The sequence below is a fragment of the Dermacentor andersoni genome, chromosome 3 (assembly GCF_023375885.2).
Source record: "Dermacentor andersoni chromosome 3, qqDerAnde1_hic_scaffold, whole genome shotgun sequence".
Taxonomy (NCBI): domain Eukaryota; kingdom Metazoa; phylum Arthropoda; class Arachnida; order Ixodida; family Ixodidae; genus Dermacentor; species Dermacentor andersoni.
The window spans coordinates 45,518,562-45,539,410 of record NC_092816.1 but is presented as its reverse complement, the minus strand read 5'-3'; the positions used below and the strand labels follow the sequence as shown (position 1 = coordinate 45,539,410).

The following is a 20,849-nucleotide window of genomic DNA, read 5'->3' as shown; positions in this document are numbered from 1 at the left end:
AGTATCCCCTTTATGCTACCTCTAAAATGAGCCGGAATCCATCGATCACATTTTGTTATCATGTCGGCGGTTTTCTACTCATCGAAAACGATGTTCACAACTTCCCCTTCGAAATCTAGGACGGCCTTTATGCAATACTGTTATACCTTCACTTGCAGCAGCGGTATCAGGACACAGGCACAGGAACGCTTGCCGAGCCAGTTAGAATTTCCTCTGTGACACAAGATTACCTTATTAATATTTCTAGTTTGTCATGACTGATATATTTCTCATTGAGTAAGCTATAAATAAAAAAAATTCAAAGTAAGAACACAAATTCACAGCTATATTAATAATATTATTATTCGAAATTTTACTTGCTCATTTTTACTTCTATCCTTTATGTATTTTTTTAATAGGTTTGCCTTACTATATCCCTGTCTACGCAGTGGTGACTACCTCGTTGTAGACTACTTTATTTCATTTACTATCGGTTTATTTCTTGTCTTCGATTATTCATTTATTTTCCTTTTTTACTATTTATTTAATCACTGATTTATTAACTAAATTATTTCATTTTTCAATCGTAGTACCACCCGGTTCGTGGCCTATCACCCCATTGGTTTGCGGCATTAATTGAAGCTTCATCATCGTCATCATCATCGCTAACATCTAGGCTCTACAGTCCAGTCCACATATAACGAACTTGATCGTCACGTGGCATTTGTTCGTTGTATCCAAAGTTCGTACTAAGTGGACCACCTATAATACGGGAAAAAAGAGCAAGCGAGACGAAAGTTCACTTTATTTTTGAAAAAAGTCCGTGATGCATGTCTGCTTCTTCAAAGCTGATCGCATCACTGCCGTTTGTAATTTTTCCAGCGCGGTAATATGTTCATCACCAAGGCCTCTGCTGCACACGAGTGCCTTAAGCGACGCGATGTAACCGATCGCGGTTGAAGCGTTCACAGCAACCGGCAGTAGAGCAGCATCCTCGTCATCGTCCTCGTCGGTCTCTGGGCAGTCAGGAAAGGCTCGCACTTCACGCGCAATAGCTTCGTCAGTGCATGGCTCCGCAATGTCGGCGTCGTCATCAGCAGAAACGAAATCGTCCCAGGTAACGTCAGGTCCGGCCAGCTGCGTGTCAAGGACGCGTTGCCACAAGTCCTCGCGCGACCGGCCTTCCGGTGGGTGGTCTAAGACGTCCTCGGTGCCTGGGCCCATAAAACCCGCCATAAAGCGGAAGCGCTTTTTCTTTTTTTACTTTATTTTACCCGCAAAGGAGCGCCGGGGGACGCTTTGTGCGCTCTGTGTTCGCGTCGTGTCAGGGGAACACAAAGTGCGCGAAATTCGCCTGCCGCGGGTTCGCAGTCCAGCGAAACCGCACCAAACACCGCCGGCTCGGTCAACTACAGGGGCCCGACAGCTTCGCGTTCGCTCTAACCGAGTGTTGAGGCCACAACAGTTCGTTCTATGTGAGACAATGTGCCATTGCCCCAATATATATTTTGACGGTAGCACCGCCCTCGTTCGTACTAAGCGAGTGTTCGTTATATCTGCGGCTGTTATAAGTGGGCTGGACTGTACATATACATCTATAGTAGATCGTATCTTGCGCTGGCACGGGCGCGTGGAACAAGCCCTCGAGGCAAGCCCCCATTGCCGCAACCAACCATTCGTCTGTTCGGTGCTCGTGTTCCACGACCCTTCTACTCCTGTCTGTAGGCTCGACGCTTCATCAAGGAGAGCATTTCAAGGTAAGCGCTGCAACTCTGGGGCGTTTGTGTAGGTGTTGGGTGGTTTGAGCTTGATTCTTGGAAATAATTAAGCGTCGTCCCGTCGATAGGTATCCGCTGCCTTCACAGGGCCGGTGGACGCGCGTTGTTGCTACTTCATCGCGTCGAGAGCGTCTCGCGAGTGTCCTCAGCTATACTCCGTCTCGGAAAATCAGGTGCAACGCTGTGGAGGCTAGAGTTTCGTGTTGCAGTGGTTGTGTCCACATTTAGAAATTGATGTTCTTGCTTGACTCGTGCTGCGCTCTGGTATCATAAGTATCACTCGCTACAATTATCTGCAGCGATCGCATGATGGAGCCACGACCTCCATGTCTGTGCGTTTGTATGAATTCAATAGGCCAATGAGGTGTGATCACGCCACCTGAGGGCCACCAATGAGGTGTGATCACGCCACTTGTGTGATAGCCAGTGGCATGACGGAACATGCCCTTGAAATGCTATGCAAGTCGAATAAACGCCACGTTGGCCAGGCTCTCTCACCCGGTACAAGCGTCTCCGCGAACTTCATTGCGTCGTCCTCTCGGACGCGAGGCCCCTCCGTCGACCGGCTTTGGGTGCGACGGTACAGAATGGCGACGAGGATTTAGAAGAACCTGCTGTCCTAAATGCCGTAAGTGACAATGTTACTTATCTACTTCGCTCCTATACTCTTTCCTCGCATGCCTTCGGAGCTTCTCCGAATGCTTCAGCTGGCGTCGGCCTAGGCCTTCTTCGTCTGGGGTCATCTTCGGAGACGCCTATTGCCTGCTTCCTTCGGATTCCCTAGCCGTAGTCTTCTGCTTGCAACGCTACAGAATGGCGTCTTTTTAAACCTTCCTCTGGTCCTCGACTTACCTGGCCCTCCTCTGATTCCTTGGTACAGATGGAAGAAAAATTTCGAGGTACATATTAAAGCGGCGGGCGGGAGCGGATGGGAGGACGAGTGTCGAGCGTCGGCTCTCATCAGCGTTTTGGGTAGGGAAGGCTAAATGAAATACGACGCGGCAGAACAGGCTGAGGCACAGCCGACAACTACCGCTGCAACGGGATGACGAAATGCGGCCCAGACGCCCAGTACGTTGACTACGGAGGCAACGGTGCACGACGAGCAAGTACGAGGAGGTGCTGAAGCTCTTGAATCGGTTATTCTCGGCAAACTCCTGGCGCAGAGACATCTGTTCAGAAGCCCCAGCAACTGCCGGGTGAGCGTTTCATGGAACACGTCACGGCCCTCAAGGAGAAATAGCTCGCTTCCAAATTCGATGCTACGTATGACGACCGGATCCGAGATCAAATAATGGAATCGCCAACCTCCATATCCAACAAGTTTTTGGCTCACTGAGAACATTTGACCTTGGATAAAGCCGAAGAAATCGGTCGAGAATTGGCGGCGACGCAGAACGCCAACCAAGCGTTGGGCGACGCCGAGAACGTACACCCCGTCGGAGCGGCGCAAGATGGCGGTTCGGCGGCGCGGCGTTCAGGTAAATATGGCCATGGCCTCCCGCCCGGCAGGATGGACAGGCGTACTCGAGGTGGTCGAGCGTTCTCGAACGCCTGCGCGACGCGTCAGCTGGACGGCATTCGAACGCGGTGCAATCGGCCGAATGAAAATCGCTCGTTTTGTACGCATCAAATAGGTCCATGTTACCATTGTGGCGGCTTGTGGCGGGCACTTGGCGTCTTCAGAAATTGTCTCGCCCGGAACAAAACTGGCAGCGGTATCAAGGGACACCTGGCTACCGTTTGATGGATGAAACAAGGCCCATCGCCAGTTCAACATGTTACTCCAGTGCAAACGGAAAGTGTCGAAACGGCATCGGTTCTTTCCGTGATTTATTACTTCATTTCCAAGCACGAGGGACTTCAGCGTTTCCCTGGTCCTTGGTCATGTGTGATTACGCCACCTGGGTGATAGCGAATGGCGTGATGCAGCATAACCTTAAAATGCTATTGAAGTAAAAAAAAAAAAACGCCTCGTTGGCCGGAAGAAGTGTCTCCGCCAGCCGCAATGCGTGGTCCTCCCAGACGCTCGGGTGCGACGCTGTATTCTTGATCGTAATTGTGCGGAACTGTTCTTGGTACAGGCTGAGTGTTGTACGAAAAACGTTTTAATCCTCAGAAACAAACTGTCATATACGGTTATTTCATGCGTTGTTTTACATCAATTTCTTTTTCATTGCGTTTCTTTTTGGTTTTTGCCTCACATGCAAGCTCGCACGAGCATGCGCATGCTTTGGCGCGCAGAGAGGCACGGACGCAAAGCGCGTAGTGATACGTTCTTGTCACCGAACTTCTTGCGTAGCGAGCAGAGCGTTTCACCTGATGTCTGAAACGGAGTATAGTGTATATCTTACACCGTGGTGCAGGATCAGCCCTCCCCGATGCTACTGCGGTAGCGGTCGAAAAAGCGCCGAAAGAAGATATGGAACGACTAATATCGAGCCTGTCGGAGGGTCCAGCTCAAGTGTCTACATCCCTAAGGATTCAGCTTTTCAGTACTGTGGTGAGTTCCAACGTTAGCTTGCAGATTCCTATCTCATCCCCTTAAGGGGATGGGCAGACACGACGCTGAACAGCTGACAGATTCTCTCCCCGTTATTGTAGAAAGCTCAGAAAATTCATGGCCATCATCTCCTACTCGGTAGATTCCTCGCTGGCGTTACATACCGTATTTAATCGAATGTAACGCGACCACGATTATAACGGGACGGTCGACTTTCAAGCGAAATAATGAAAATGAAATGAAACTGCCAATGTAACGCGGCATGAAAACTAAAAAAAAAAAACATCTGACGCCGTGCTTGTTAATTTATAGTTAGTAAGCCAGTGTTTACAAGTTTATACGGCCGATAAATCTACTATCCTTGCTAATATAGCTATGTATACTAATTTGCTATCGCAATTGTTGCTTCGCCTTTTGGGCAAAACTGCGACTTTTTCGTGCATGATGTCGCGGCGTGTCACAGAGAACACGTCCTCATTGAAATTAACGCCAACCAAGAAACGCGAGGGCAGCCTCTTTGTCCTTAACCTATGCAGTTCGCCGGGAGAGCCGTAACGTTTCGGGGCCCTGTAAAAATATGCGTATCCTACGCAATGAGAGAATCGATGTAAGCGAAGCTTTGTCTGCTGTTTGCGTTGATTAGCGGTGATATATTGACCGCATACGACAGTCGTGATGTGATATGCAATGTTACCCTGGCTGCTCTGCTCGACGCTTTCTGCAAGCCTTCGTCTCCTCGGCGTTCAGTGCACGCTTTGGCGCCATTGTGGGTTGTAGCGTTGTGCGTCGCAGAACTGCCTGCTTTTTCTCTATTTTCTCGCTAACATTCTCTCCGCCTGCTCCCTTCGCTGTCCTTGCTGCTGCAATGTGCACGGAGACAAGCGCCGCAACTCCCGCACTCCATTTGTGGGTGGTCGCGCCTAGTACGGCGTCCAGAGGGCATTATTCACAGGCGATGCGCCGTAAATGTTGATACGAGCTTTTTGGGTCGTCTTTGTGCCACACTCCTGTCATGTGCGCTAACGGCCGATTGTCCCGAAAAATCCGCTGTCGACGCCGCGGGCATCGCTAGGCGAATAATCAGTCTGAACCACAACCACACAGGCACTCCACGTGTCTCATACCTTGTCTTACATTCTTTACAAAGTTACCCCTCGGAATTTTGAAAGTTACAGCTCATAAACGTCTGTCGTGAAACAGAACGCCGGCGGTGTATGCGTTTCATGATTTTCTGACAAGGCCACACCTCAGCCACGTCCCAACGCGGCCGGCGTTAGTTTAAGGCGTGCGTCTGATCTGCGTCTTGACGTGGCCGGCGTTAAGGCGGCATGCAAGACCACAGCAGCAGTGTTGCAGCAGCGGGAAAGTCGCAGAAAGAAGTAAAGAAAGCTTCGCTTTAAAAGCATGCGCTGACGGTTTTTTGTTCTTACGACATCGGTTTCTTGACTATCGTTCTCAAAATTCCGACGAATAACGTTGTCAGAATGTAAGACCAGGTATGAGCAACTTTAGTACTAGAATGATGCGACAATATAACTCGCACATGCCGCATGTCATATAGCAAGGCGTGGGATATGGCATAAATATACCTAAATATGTACGGAAGTTTGTGCTCGAGGTCGGCGCACGGCCAACGCCGGGTTTTCGGCGTAACGAGGCCCTAAAGCCATCGCTGTAAAAGAGAGCGCTTGAGAGAAAGGCGACTTCGCGCTCGGCTTGTGAACTCCACGCGCCGCGCAAAACCAAAACTTGGCTGGGGTGTTCACAGAAACGTATGCTATCCGCTGATTGTTTTTTCAGCGAGCCCTAGGGGAGGCTCAGGAACCCTTTAGGTATGTCCCGGCTTGAATATGTCTCACCATGTTTTTCCAGTACAGCTAGAAGATGCCTTTGGGCTATGAATATAAGATAACACTCCAAGAAGAAATCAGACGTGATGATGAACATATCAACCAAACCAATGACAAGGAGGCCACCCAAGGGGTAAGTGAATGCTTTCTCTTAATTCGAATACACTTTCTCAGTTTCCGTCACAAGCTGTTTGGGTATATAAAAAAGAGCTTTTCGGGTCATCTTTGCGCCACACTCCTGTCATGTACGCTAAAGGCTCAGTGTCGCGAAAAATCCGCTGTCGACACCGCGGGCATCGCTAGGCGAATAATCAGTGTGAACCACTGCCACGCAGGTTCTCCAAGATGACGCATCCAGGTGATATTTTTGCAGCAGACTGCTTGAGATCGATTGTGCCAACCCAGCAAATTGTGGCACAGATGAACGAAGACTACAAAAAAGCAGTAAGTGATTGCTTTCTGTTAATTCAAATACACTTCCTTGGTTTTTGTCACAAGCTGTTAATGTATATATCAACTCTACCAATTTTACGTAAAGTTTACGAATTCGGAGGCACCTAAGCGGGCCCTGATCCACTTACATTTTTACAGAAGTGGAGAAAAGCATTGGAAGTTAAAATAGGCTATTTAATAAACACTTTGTCATGAAAAGTACTTCGATGCGTTTCACCAGAAGAGGATTTATTGGCAATCAAGCGCGGCGTTCGCGGTGCTTCCGCTCCTCCTTCAATGCCTTTCACTGCCAAGGTTACGACAGAGCGAGGCGTGCTCACAAGGCACCGCTGTCTGTATGTCACCATGGCGCGCAGTTCACGTTTGAATTGGGATGTTAATGTAGACGCCACTGCCCCCGATTTTGGTGCCTGCGACGCGCCAAACGTAAGCCAAACGCGGTTGTCATGAGCGAGCAGCACAGCGCTGAGCCAGTGGACTCGTCGGGGTACCCTGCCGTATCTGCGCTACGTAGCAGACCGCAGCTACATGCAGATGTAGTGCATATTGCGCAGCGTTTGCTTTGTGCCCGACAGGGCCGTGTGCGTCCTCGCGCTCATGCGATCCAGTCTGACCATGCTGCGTGGTGCGGACCGGCTTTGTCCTCCGCCTGCGTGACTGGCGAATAGTAGCCACATGCAACAAGTACATTGTAACACGAAATTGTTTTACGCCGGGGTACTTCCTGTAACGGATGCCACATATATTACGCATGCTCTACAAAGGTCGTCGCGCATTTTCCATTCTAAAGTAGTCCAGTCATACTTTGCAAGCACTAAAATCTTTCAGAAATAATTTTTTTCCACTTACGAGCGAAGAATGGAATCATTTAGCAGAACGTATTGTTGAATGCACATCTCATGTTTCACTTGAAAATATGTTGAAAAAGCATCTTTTGTATTCCTTCTCCTGATTGGGCAGCATTGCTGCCTGCAGTATTCTGTAAATAAATAAATAAACACTGGATGTAACACTGGCGCTCAGGAGTAATATAGCTGGCTTGTTGCAGCACTGTGGAAGCTGCACAAATTCTTAGTTGATAGGATCGCCGAGTGCCCATCGAGATGTGCTCATCCGCGCCACCTCGTCTGCGCAGCGTCTGCTTAGAGTATGATAAATGGCAATGTATGTAACAATGATATGCAACGAGCGAAGAATATGAGATATGAGGTTGAAAATAGCTGCGTGTTTTGATGATAATGTGAGTACAAAATGAAATTTATCTTAAAACTCAGCTAACCATGCGTATTATACAGCTTGTATAAAATGGCACCCAAAATTGTAACGCTGTCAGATATTGGATGGATATGATTACTTAATGATACACCTGTAGTAGGCAGAATTGTTGTTTGAAGGTTATGAAACAAAACATGTTTTTGATGGACCCATTCGAAGATAATTTGGTGCTTTAGTGAGCACCACCTGTCGATATTGCCAAGTTCAGCGTTACGCTGATCTTGCATTAGTGTCAATGACTAGTGAGATGAATAAACGGTTGTGTTTATTAAAGTTGGCGGCTGGGCGTAATTATATTTGTTCAACTGCGTTTTTAGTAATGGTAACAACGTGTCATTATTTCGCATTATTGGCGGCTCCTCCAGGGCACCAAAGCGGCAACGGGGACACCAAAGCTAGAAACCGGACTGGTCCTTGGGTTGGGGCTCGCCGAGGCCTGCACGGCCCCAACTCATGGGCCGCCCTGCTTCACGCTTTGGTGCGTTCCACTACCCCTTGGGTGCTCTCCTGAGGCCGCCATTAGCTGGTTACATGTGCCTTCCTGGAGCAGTGCTTGTTAAAAATACAATCTTTTGTTACGACAAAAAAAGCTACCCAGGACTTATACAACATCAGTCAGAACCTTGCCCCTTCAGACACAGTGATCACCAAACGGGGCGCCCATGCCCTATGCCACACCGCATGGGCAGCGAGTGGCGGAGCATAAACAAACTCGACTGCACTCCGTAATGCCGGCATGTCTAGGGGACAATTATACAACACGTGCCAAGAAACCTCCTTTGTAGTGCCTAGGCAGAGTCACTTATTCAAGCAGCAAAGGCCCCAAGAAAGAATTTCTCTCTCGCACCCGCTCTTGCTCGCGCCTCCACAGAAACGTCGAGCGCCACAAGAAACGCCCCGCCCCGTTGTACCTACTAGCAATAGTAAGAACGCCACCGGGATTAAGGTGCCCTGGGAGTATTGACAAACACACGCTACTCTACACTTTTTCATGGTTCTTTTCATTGGTCGTGCAATGCTTTGGAAGCGTCAGCTTCCGCCACCGCCAAATTTAGTTCAGAAATGAAATAGCCATAACTTTTGTTATTTCATTATGTTCTTTAATATGCTCACGTATGCTAGAACTTGGTAAGGTGTGCATTTACTCATGGCACCGTGTTGTAAGACAGCAGGAAGACTGAAAGAAATATTCTAACTGCAGATCCATGCCACATTTATCAACTCTACCAGCTTGGTACTGACAGTTGACAATGCTCAGCAAGCCGCAACAGCACTTGAATCAGAGCAGCCCTGCGGACACGCCGCACACTCTATTCTCGCAGGTAAGAGATTCCCCGTATCTCAATATCTGTGATTCCATTGAATTCCCGATATATGATACGACTGCATAGTAGAGTTTGATATTCTGCACCAAGAGACACGCATGACCAACTGCGCCTGCATAGCAGTGATCGGAACTCATAATGTGGGTAATCCAGAGCCTCCATGGTCTTGGGCACATCGCACTGCAGTGGTGCTCTAGATCATGAATGCTCCAGAGCCCTTGCATACATAATTTACTACTGCTGAGGCTCTCATTATTCCACATGCTTGAAACTTCATCTATACCTGGTCCATAACTTGCCCCTAATTCTAATCAACTGTAAGCAAGGCTTCATGTTTAGTCCACCGAAGATACAGGGAAGACATTCTACAAAACTTCTTAACATCCAAACAAATCAGCACCCAACAATTATTGGGAACGCTCCTAATTTCACCATAAAAGTTAACGGTGCCACGGCTTGCACTTAATATTCATTGCATTTGCAGTGCCATAAAACTCGCTAGCGACACTAGGAACTAAGTTGATGACGGCCGTGCGAAAGACACTTTCGAAGACTTGCTCTTTTTTTGTTCTTAGTCGTACTTGCGGGCTGTAACTAACTGCAATTTTTTAGACTTGTACAAAGGACCATTCTATCATTTTTAAGGCCGTGCTGCTTGCTCATTCACCCTTGAGGCCGAGCATGGGCTGTAATTATTAATGTACGTAATTATTATAATATCGCAAGCAGATCCTCATTTACTTCCCGCAGTAACAGTAGGAAGACGCGCAAAACACCCTTCATGATTGATGTCAGCTATTGGGTCTGTGTTTTCTCAGCAAGCCCAAGAGGTGGTTAATGGACCCTTTAAAGGAGTCTCATTACACCGAAAAAGAATGTCCTTACTGTTGATCCATTTCCTTCTAGGATAAGTTGTTGGCAACCCTAATGATAAAAACGTGATAAAAAACTACGTACAGCGTGAAGGACAAGGACTGTGAGACCACATACACTGCGCTGTGTATGCCGTCTCTTGCAGTCCTTCTCTTTCGCGCTGTACTAAAAACGCAGTTGAACAAATATAATTACGCCCAGCCGCCAACATTAATAAACACAACCGTTTATTCATCTCACTAGTGATTGACAGTAATGCAAGATCAGCGTAACGCTGAACTTGGCAATATCGACAGGTGGTGCTCACTAAAGCACCAAATTATCTTCGAATGAGTCTATCAAAAACATGTTTTGTTTCATAACCTTCAAACAACAATTCCGCCTACTACTACAAGTGTATCATTAAGTAATGATATGCTACGAATATCTGACAGCGTTACAATTTTGGGTGCCATTTTAGAAAAGCTATTAAATACGCATGGTTACCTCGCTTGTAAAATAAATTTCATTTTGTACTCACTTTATCATCAAAACACGCAGCTATTTTCAACCTCATATTCTTCACTCGTTGCATATCGTTGTTACATACATTGCCATTTATCATACTGTAAGCAGACGCTGCGCAGACGAGGTGGCGCGGATGAGCACACCTCGATGGACAATCGGCGATCCTATCAACTAAGAAATTGTGCACCTTCCACAGTGCTGCAACAAGCCAGTCATTTTACTCCTTAGCGCCAACGTTAGATCCATTGTTTATTTATTTATTTATTTATTTACACAATACTGCAGGCAGCAATGCTGCCCAAGCAGGAGAGGGATTACAAAAGATGCTTTTTCAATATATTTTCATATGAAACATGAGATATGCATTCAACAATACATTCTGGTAAATGAGTCCATTGTTCACTCTTAAGTGGAAAAAATGATTTCTGGAAGATTTTAATGCTTGCAAAGTATGACTGGACTACTTTAGAATGAAAAATACGCGACGACCTTTGTAGAGCATGGGCAATATATGTCGCATCCGTTACAGGAAGTACCCCGGCGTAAAACACTTCGGTGTTACAATGCACTTGTATGTGGCTACTATTCGCCAGTCACGCAGGCGGAGGACAAAGCCGGTCCGCACCACGCAGCATGGTCAGACTGGATCATATGAGCGCGAGGACGCACACGGGTCCTGTCGGGCACAAAGCAAACGCTGCGCAATATGCACTACATCTGCATGTAGCTGCGGTCTGCTACGTAACGCAGATACGGCAGGGTACCCCGACGAGTCCACTGGCTCAGCGCTGTGCTGCTCGCTCATGACAACCGCGTTTGGCTTAGGTTTGACGCGTCGCAGGCACCAAAATCAGGGGCAGTGGCGTCTACGTTTACATCCAAGATCGCATGTGAACTGCGCGCCACGGTGACATACAGAAGGCGGTGCCTTTTGAGCACGCCTCGCTCTGTCGTAACCTTGGCAGTGAAAGGCATTGAAGGAGGAGCGGAAGCACCGCGAACGCCGCGTTTGATTGCCAATAAATCCACTTCTGGTGAAACGCATCGAAGTACTTTTCGTGAAAAAGTGTTTATTAAATAGCGTATTTTAACTTCGAATGCTTTTCTCCACTTCGATAAACATGTAAGTGGGTCAGGGCCCGCTTAGGTGCCTCCGAATTCGTAAACGTTGCGTAAAATTGGTAGAGTTGACATATACACTAACACCTTGTGACAAAAACCAAGGAAGTGTATTTGAATTAACAGAAAGCAATCACTTACGCCTTTCTTTGAAAATCTTGCCTTTGTTTCAGTCACCTTGGTATCTGTTGTGACCAAGTGGCCACTCGCTCCAGCTTGGAAAGTGTACCCGATTGTCATCGTTCGCTGAAAAACATGGTGAGACATATTCAAGCCGGGACGTACCTAAATAGCAATGAAGTATGCCTGGTCTTAATGAAATGGGCAAGGCGAGACGCTGTATAAGTAATATTCGCAATCTGGGCATAAACGCAATGCGGTTGAAATCAACAGTGGCATACGAACAACACCTGTGGCATGAAAGTCGTACCAGTGAGTAGGGATTACTGCTCTCAATATAATGGTAGAACAAAATGCTTGCTTATAGAACACGTAAGGCACGCAGTAAGTGCACGCAGAAAAAGGAACATGCGCAGTGAGCAGCATTTGCGGGAACCACCACGATAACCACCCATACGAAAACGGGAGGTCCTTGTGCGTTTTTCCTACGTGTTTTGTTTATTGAGCGACACTGACTATCGGCAAATTACTCGAGACAGGTGAAAAGCTTTGAAGACCTTACAGGTATTTCACCTGGCGGGAAAACGTTGGCTGTCAGAGAAAAAAATGAAGGGCAGAGAACGCCTTTCTGATTTTCAAGCCTGAATCGCAGCGCAGGTACGTTGGTACGGCGTCACCGATTTCGAAGCATTTTCGCACGTTTAACATTTTCTGCAGAGAAAGCGCTGAAAACCTTCAATTTTCAGCCACCTGGTGCTTTAAAAGTGGAAGCTTTATCAATCGGTAAATTATTAAGCGGTTCCTAACTGATGCTGTCGATACCTATGACGTCACTGACAGCGACGTCATAGGTATCTTGTGCCCGGTGTGGCATCTTATAGGTATCGTGGGCCCACGTGCGTAATCGAACCAACAAGCAGCTCCGTGGCTCAGCAGCAGAATGCCACGGTGACTGAGCCCCCAGAGGCGGCCGGGTGAAAGCGGAATAAACGAAGCCGCGCGTAGACGCCGACAGCGGTCGCGTAACGCGACGTGTGGCCGGTGTACGTGGTACACTTTTGCCGCCGAGGTTCTGTGTCACCGGAGGGCAACTCGAGCTGCCGGGCGACTGGAAAACGACAGGCGGCGCCCGCCCCTCCAGCCGCCACGCTACTCCCGTTACATGCAGCGGGTATCCTGTGTCGGAGCGCCTTCCGCGTGCAGGCGGCCCCCGCACGCAGTGTTAAGACGCAACAGAGGGCTGAAAAAAGAAACTGTTCGGGACAGGAAAGACGCTGGTCACGCTGTTGTTGCACGGTTCCTTCAGTTACACCGCATCACAAAGTCGCAATTGGCTGCGTAGCATTTCGTTACCGATGCGCAGCTCGTCTCTTCTCTGACCGATGCACAAAGCGTGAGCTCGACGAGCATTTCTCTCTTTCTCTCTCTCTCTCTTTTCAAAATGAATGTGCATCTTAACTTCGTCTCCACAAATTCAATTAGGCAGAAACTTTCTTTCGTTATTTGTGTGAAATGAGAAAACATTGGCATCTCTTTCGCTTCCGAACAACGATCGAAGTATCATAATTCGTGAATCAAGTATCTGTTTTCATCTAAAGAGCGACACCGTATCATACGCTAGCTTGTATTGCTAAACAGTCTCATTGTGTGCTGCCCACAAATATTGGTTTATTATTATTTATAATGCTCACTACCTATCATTCCCCTTCTGCTATTTCTTTTAGCAAACAGAAGTCTGCGGATTTTATCAATCTGAACTATCCATGGTCGAGCGTCGCATCTAAATCGCGGTGGCTAACGTTCCAAGATAATGCGGCGTATTGTACGGGAAGCCATAGCGGGCAATTTTTATCACTCATTGCTAGCGTTCACCTAAATCTAAGTACGCGAGCGTTTTTTTTTTTCGGTTCATTTAAATGCTGCCCAAGATCCCCGGCCGATGAGCCACTGCGTTTAAGGGCTAATTCACACCGGCGAATGACAGCGGTCGCGCGACCAAGTTGGTCGCAAAGCGACCAGTCGCAAGTGGTCGCAAGCGGTCGCTTTTCTTGAAAAGCGACCATTTTTGGCCAGTCGCTTTCTGCGCGATTTTTCAGTCGCGCGACTGTGGTCGCAGAACTAATCAGCGGTGCACCGGAAGTGATCTTTCATGTGTCTATATCCGGCCTCCTCCTGCGTCGCGGCAAATTCCGCGTAGATTCCGAGAGTTCTCGCTGAGAACGATAATCTCCGGGATTGCGACTTGCGTGTCGCGCTCAGCCGGGCTTGCCGGTGTAAACATCAGTCGCCTTCGGTCGCTTTTCGATCGCGAGTCGCAAATGGTCGCGCGACTTCCTCAAGTCGCCTGTGTGAATGAGCCATAACGCGGCACTCCTTCGTCGTTCGTACAGATGACACGTCCGCAGCGAGTTACGTGCAGCCTTCGCCGGCTCGGTTGACATTACGTGACACTTCACGCCATTCGAAGAGTCGCGAGCTGCCCGGGCTGCTCCGTTTTTCACAGACGATAGTGGCTTCGGTTCGCCGTGACACTTGTCCAGTGCGATAATTAATGCCTCTGAGGGCTAAGCTACGCGCATTTACAGATCGAAACATCACCTTGAACCTGTAGCTATACAAGCTTCTATAAGTGGGGCCGGAATATTATTCCAGATATTTTTCTTTATTTTTCCGTCAGGCTATATTCAATTAATGAATCTTCAACAGCACACTACATCCTTGACGTTCATTCGGCTTTCAATGCAAGATTACTCATCCTTGTATTTCCTACCAAAGCATTGCCGTATTCGATCCGCTGATTTCGTGTCTTTTCATTTTTTTTTTTTTATTTCCAGTAAAACAAAAATTTATTTCGGAACTGATGCGAATACTCTCATTACTGAAACACTAGTACGGCAACCGTACGAAATAACTGAATTGCAAATTCACATCTTAGTATGGTGGTTAGAAACGTGCGAACGGTTCCCCCGTACTGCAGTTTCATTAAAGAGAGGCTGACGCGACTAGTGCTCCCAATATAAGCACGCAAATGGATTCAATAGTGAGAACAAAAGTCCGCTCCACGAGGACGCATCGAGCCATCGCACGAGCGTGGGAAACGTAGAGGGGTATTGACAGCTGACGTAGAAAACGAATGGGACCGCAGGGAGAAGTGGCGACGCGCCGCTGTCGTCGACGTCGGGGCATCCTACCATTCATGTCCTTTTTTCTCCTCGTGCCGACTTTAGTCGCCAGTATAAGTTACGTGTATACATCCCGCTGCACATTTTGGCGATTATATAATGTAACCAACCAGCAACAGCACTTCTTTATCGAGTACTTTCGTTGACCGCCGGTAGCCTTCAACTCCGCGATATAAATTAAATTTAAAACTTCACTATAGCATCTCCAGGTTTGACTTATAATGAACTTATGAGCGATTAGAGCACAATTCCTTATTTTTTTCTACGTTTGTTAACACGAACGGTAAGATTTTCTTTTCTCTTCCTTTATTTTTCTTTTTAACCTAGGTAAGACATTAAGCAGTATAATAGCAAGAGCTTGGTGGCGCAGCCCACCGCCCAGTTCCAAAGGCGACGCTCATAACATCCATCCATGCATCGGAGTGAGGGCCAGCTTCCGAGTCGAGGATCGGATGAGAACACCGGGGAATGTCTTTCTTTAACATGTTAACCCCCCTTTCTCGTATCGGGTATGTGTTTCTAGCCGTTTTCGTGGGCTGACCACGAACATAGTGCAGTCTAAAAATGTGCACCGATCGCGAAGATAGCGCAGACCAAATATTCAAGCAGTCCGACGCTCCTCCTACTCCCTTCACGCAAGGGATGACGCGCTAGAGCGCCGTGTGATCCCGCCCCATTCTCATCCCAACTCGCTGAAAAGACATTGTCATTGATCAGCTTCGACTAGAGATTGAATTGCCTTCCAACTTTTTATAATCAGCCACCGTTTTCGACGGGCCGATCCCGCTGACAACGTGGGTGAATGCACCGCTCGGACTGATGAAACGAGATAAGGAATATAATCGTTCCGTTATCTAGCCCATGCATACACAACGCCTCCTAGAAAGCACAACGTTGGTGAACTCCTATTTGTGTCGTCGTGCTACCTTGGCCGACTACGATGGAATCTAATGGGGACGTTCCCGAGTAAGCCGCGGTGATTTTGACGTCAATGCTTTCGTCACGCCGGGCTTGGCAATGGAAATTTGAGTCGAAGTAACATGACTCATAAACCAGAGTGCACAAGCCTGTTGCCTAGGAGGCGCTGCCGTACCTCAACCGAGAGCCAGTATTCTGTGACGTTCCACGTCATTTTTATCATCCGTCCTTCCCGATGGCTGATCCCAGCAATAACGGCGCCGCCACTTCTGTTTGTGCCAATGGCAAAAACGATGGGAAATGAACTGGATCATTAAGAAATGCGACACCCAGAGAGTACGCCAGTGTTCACACTGAAAAGTTCACAGCAGGACAACAACAACAACAAAAACAACACATCGGGCGTTCAAACAGCGTTACTGTAGCGTTTCACTCAGGATTTTCAGAAACGGCAATCCCAAGATTAGTGGATGTCATAAGTATTGAGTACACAGGACACAGGAAAAAAAAAATACTGTAGTTTTTGGTTATGGGCATAAGCACGGCAGCCAACGCTGTTTCGCGATGTGCACTAATGGCATATTCGACTTGACGCCTCCGTCCTCCGAATCCGAGTCGGGCAGATCCGGCGTTCCTCGAATTCAAATGCAGGGGACAGGCATGCAAGCCCAACGTGCAACCAGCTCTGGGAGGAGGAAATGGCGGACGGGAAACTACGTTACTATAGCGACCTGTATATTGGCCTGTACATTTTCATAGCCAAACCTGCCAGCGGCACTGCCCGCGAAAAAACGGCGGACGCAGGACGCCACCAGGCATGCGGTTATACGGTGAACCGTCGCCAACAGCGGCGACGCTGCGTTATACCGCAGAGTGTTAACGCTGATGTGGCGGGAATACGCTGTCAAACTCGACGGCTGCTCCCACGACAGGGCTCGGAGTGCCTGAGAGCGCTGGACGCGTTAGAAGAGCCATATATGGAACAGAAACAGCCGGACGTAAGGCGCGCACGCTCTTTCGAAAAGAACGCTGCTCTCGAGAGCAGCCCAGAGAGCCCAGAGCTTGTCGCAAGGGTGCTGACGTTAGGCGCCTGTCCTGTTCTCCGCGGGGAATTGGTCAAGTATCGGGCGGTTTAATTTTCTTTAGTTTTATTTTGTACTTTCCTCTTATTGAGAATTCCTAATGTCTCTTTCTTCTCCCGGCCAGACATCTTTCCTCTGGACGGCTTCGCTTCCCACTAATGACATGCCTATAGAGGCTTTCTTGCGCAGTGGCATTAACAGCGTTCCTGTGGCCCTAGTGCCGACCAATGGGGGATTCATCCGCGCGAAGAATCCCAAGGTGATTCAAGAAGAGCTGCGGAAAGCAACCCCGCATTTCCAAAGCATAACCGATGCCCGACAATTTGGCAGAGGGGGCATTCTTTGCTGTTCGCCTGACCAGACCTGCGTCTCCGACCTTCTGAAGTGCGAAATGTTCGCGAACCACCCGGTGAGGCCTTTTATTCCTGCTCATCTAGCTTGCGTTAAGGGTCTAGTACGTGGAGTCGACGCGAGCCTGTGTGCTTCAGAGGTCCTGCAGATGTTCTCCCCGGCAGGTGCCGTCTCCGTCTACCGATGTTCACGCGTTTTTGAGAATCAAAGAACCCCCACAGAGTCGGTTATAGTAACCTTTTCAGGCACAAATAGGCCGTCAGAGATCAAGGCGTGGCCATAAATATACAGGGTGGAAGCAATTTCTCCCCGCCCATTGCAATGCGTTCACTGCTGGCGATACGGTCACAGTTTTAAGGGATGTCGATCAGAGCCTCGGTGCCGCATTTGCGGAGAAGGCCACGATGAAAAAACGTGTTCCTCTCAGAGCGAACGATGCTGTTTGTGTGAAGATTCCCGCCCTGCGGACTGTGCGCAATGCCCTGCGAGAAACCAAGAGCTCGAAATTCTACAAATTATAGAACGGAAACGGTGTTCGCGTCGTAAGGCTCGTGCACTCTCATTAGAGAAATCATGTGGCTATGCTGCAGCTGCTGCTCGTCACTCAAAAGCAATGGATGCATCTCTTGGTGATATTGTAGCTGCTGCCGTCGAGAAAGCTATGGCAAAAGCCCTTGACACTTTATTTACAAACCTTTCAGAGACCGTTGGACAAGTTCTCACCTCTCAGTTGTCTCAACTTTTACATGTTACTGCTCGTCCAAGTGTTGCCTCTGAAATCACAGTCTCCGATGAGAACATAGAGAAACACGTATCAGCAGAGATCTCGCCTCGCAGTACTGATGCCTTCGAAGCTCACGCAACTCATGTAGAACATGAGGGCTTTCAGAGTCACGAATCCGGTTCAGATACCATGGAGAACATGGATTTGGATGCTAGAACTTATAAACGTCGTGCTTCCCCATACTCCCCGAGAGCTACAACCCTCCACAAACTAAAAGCTAAAAAGAGTGAAAATAAGAGCTTATCAAAGGATGATTTCCTAAAGGATAACATTCTAGAGACGGCAGTTAATACTGCCGGAATATCGTCAACATAGGAAGCTTGAAAGTGCTGCAGTGGAACTGTCGTTCCATTTTTGCTGCAGCCGCTGATCTCTTATATCTCTGTGAAGATCTTTCTCCTGATTTGATTATTCTGCAAGAAACTTGGTTATCCACAGAAAAGAATTATCATTTAAAGAATTATCGCAGTTTTCGTCTAGATCGTCCTTCTTGTAGAGGGGGATTAGCATTTTTCATCTCAACGAAAATTTGTCATAGAGCTAAAATTAGTCACCAGTCATTTTCCACTGAAAGTGAGATTCTAGCATTGGATGTAACGCTTCCTGGATGCGCCCCGTTTTCGATAATCAATGCTTATTTCCCTACAGGAGTCTGCAATACAGGCTCTCATGATGCCGCGGTCGCAGCATGCAGAAAGGATATAATCATAGCTGGTGATTTTAATTCTCACCACGTATCATGGGGTTATCGGTCCGACTCTTGCGGTAAACGATTGTTAGACTGGGTTTCGTCAAATAACCTTCATTGTGTAAATTCGAGAACCCCAACTTATGTATCCGGCACATCGCGTTCGGTGTTAGACCTAACTTTTTCCAGTTCGGGCTGTGTAATCTCCTCCTGGTCTGCTATTACCTCGGCCACAAATAGCGACCATCTTCCAATAACTTTTGAAATAACGCGCCCAATTAATTTGGTTGAAAGGCATGTCCGCACCTATGTTTACTATAGTAAATTTCAAATTTCGCTGCGATCAGCTTTAGAAAAGCAGGTTGGCCTAAATGATGAAGTTGAGGCAGTTAATTTGTGTCAAGTGCTAAGTGACAGTTATAAAAAATGCAAGTTCAGTATGCAGTCAACTAAAGGTGGTACTTATTCTCCATGGTGGAATCCGGACTGTGCACGCGAATATAGAAGAAGAAAGGCAACCTGGAGAAAGTTACTGTATAATCAATGTCCACGTAATTGGAATGACTATAAGTTTGCTGCAGCTACATTCAGGCAAACAGTTGACAAAGCGAAAGAAAATTATAACACCAAACATTACAGTTACCTATCGCAGTCTAGTAATAAAAACGCCCTATTTCGATTTCTACGGTCTAAAAAGATTGTTTCAGCCCCAGTTAATGTAGAGTCAGTTAGCTTAACGTCCACTGAATTAGTGCAGTCACTGGAGGATATTGCAAAAGGCTTAGAGCGTCGATTCACATCACTTCGCCCCTATCATATACCGGCACCTGAACCAGCTAATGAGTACGTAACGGTCACATTAGAAGAATTAATGAGAGAGGTAAAGATGCTGCCAGCTTCAGCCCCAGGCCCTGATGGCATAACTACAGCAATGATAAAAGTATTATTCGAATTGTCTCCCCAGGATTTGCTTAATTTTATAAATTACTCGATTAAGAATGCGTGGATTCATCCAGATTGGAAGGTTGCCAAAATAATTCCACTACTCAAAAAGCCAGGCGATGGATATTCAATAGACAACATTAGACCTATTTCTCTAACCTCAAATCTTGTAAAGTTAATCGAGAGAGTTCTCTATGGTCACGTTGATAGGTGGATAGGCGAGAACCAAATATTAAATGATTCTCAAATAGGATTCAGGCCCGGCTGCTCAATTTGGTGTGCTCATGTTGACTTGGAGAGTAGAATCCAACTCGCTCGCCGCAACAACCAGTACGCGGCCCTAGTGACATTAGACATTGCGAAGGCGTATGACAGTGTCGACCACAGTACTTTAATCAACCGACTCAATAGTGTGAATCTTCCACAGTATATAATTGCATGGATTCAAAATTTTCTAAGCAGACGAACATCTTATTGTTATCAAAACGGTGTTTCTTCTCAAAGTTACAAACAGACAAGGGGCGTCCCTCAAGGTGCAGTACTTTCCCCAGTATTATTCAATATTCTACTAAATCACATCCCGACACATCCTGACGTATAGGTATACGTATACGCTGATGATATCGCATTTTTCACGGTATCGAATGATATACATAGCCTATATAAAACTTTGCAGTCGTATCTGAATCAGATTGAAACTTGGCTAAAAGGACTACAAATGTCGCTAAATGTCAACAAAAGTGCGATCATTGTCTTTCCCTTGACTTTTCCTATCCGAATAACACTGTCATATGGCCAGGAGATTATTCCGCAGGTATATTCTTTAAAATATCTGGGAATGATTTACACCGAAAAGCTAAATTGGCAGACACACATAGAGTACATCGCATCTAAGGGAGCACGCGCTGTTGGTTTATTACGAAGAGTCTGCAGCAGTCGTTTTGGAATGCGCAGGGAGACCTTGCTGATGATTGATTGTATGTATGTCCGCCCCATTCTAGAGTTTGGATGCGTGTTATTTTCAGGAGGTCCTACGTATAAAATACGTTCTCTGGTTCTTTTAGAACGCGAATCACTGCGTCTGTGTCTCGGCCTTCCAAAATTTGTAGCAAATAATATT

At 47.3% G+C, this 20,849-nt stretch overlaps 1 protein-coding gene across 1 annotated transcript in view; it reads left to right on the top strand.

The window, feature by feature from the left end:
• Positions 1-2,199: 2,199 nt before the first annotated feature.
• Positions 2,200-20,849, top strand: part of LOC126516248 (uncharacterized) — a 127,116-nt gene continuing 108,466 nt past the window's right edge. Inside the window, exons 1-5 of the mRNA XM_055064095.2 lie at positions 2,200-2,385; positions 4,124-4,260; positions 6,133-6,243; positions 6,446-6,554; positions 9,040-9,160. Coding sequence (XP_054920070.1) covers positions 9,089-9,160 — 72 coding nt within the window. The 5' untranslated portion in view covers positions 2,200-2,385; positions 4,124-4,260; positions 6,133-6,243; positions 6,446-6,554; positions 9,040-9,088. The remainder of the gene's footprint in view (positions 2,386-4,123; positions 4,261-6,132; positions 6,244-6,445; positions 6,555-9,039; positions 9,161-20,849) is intronic.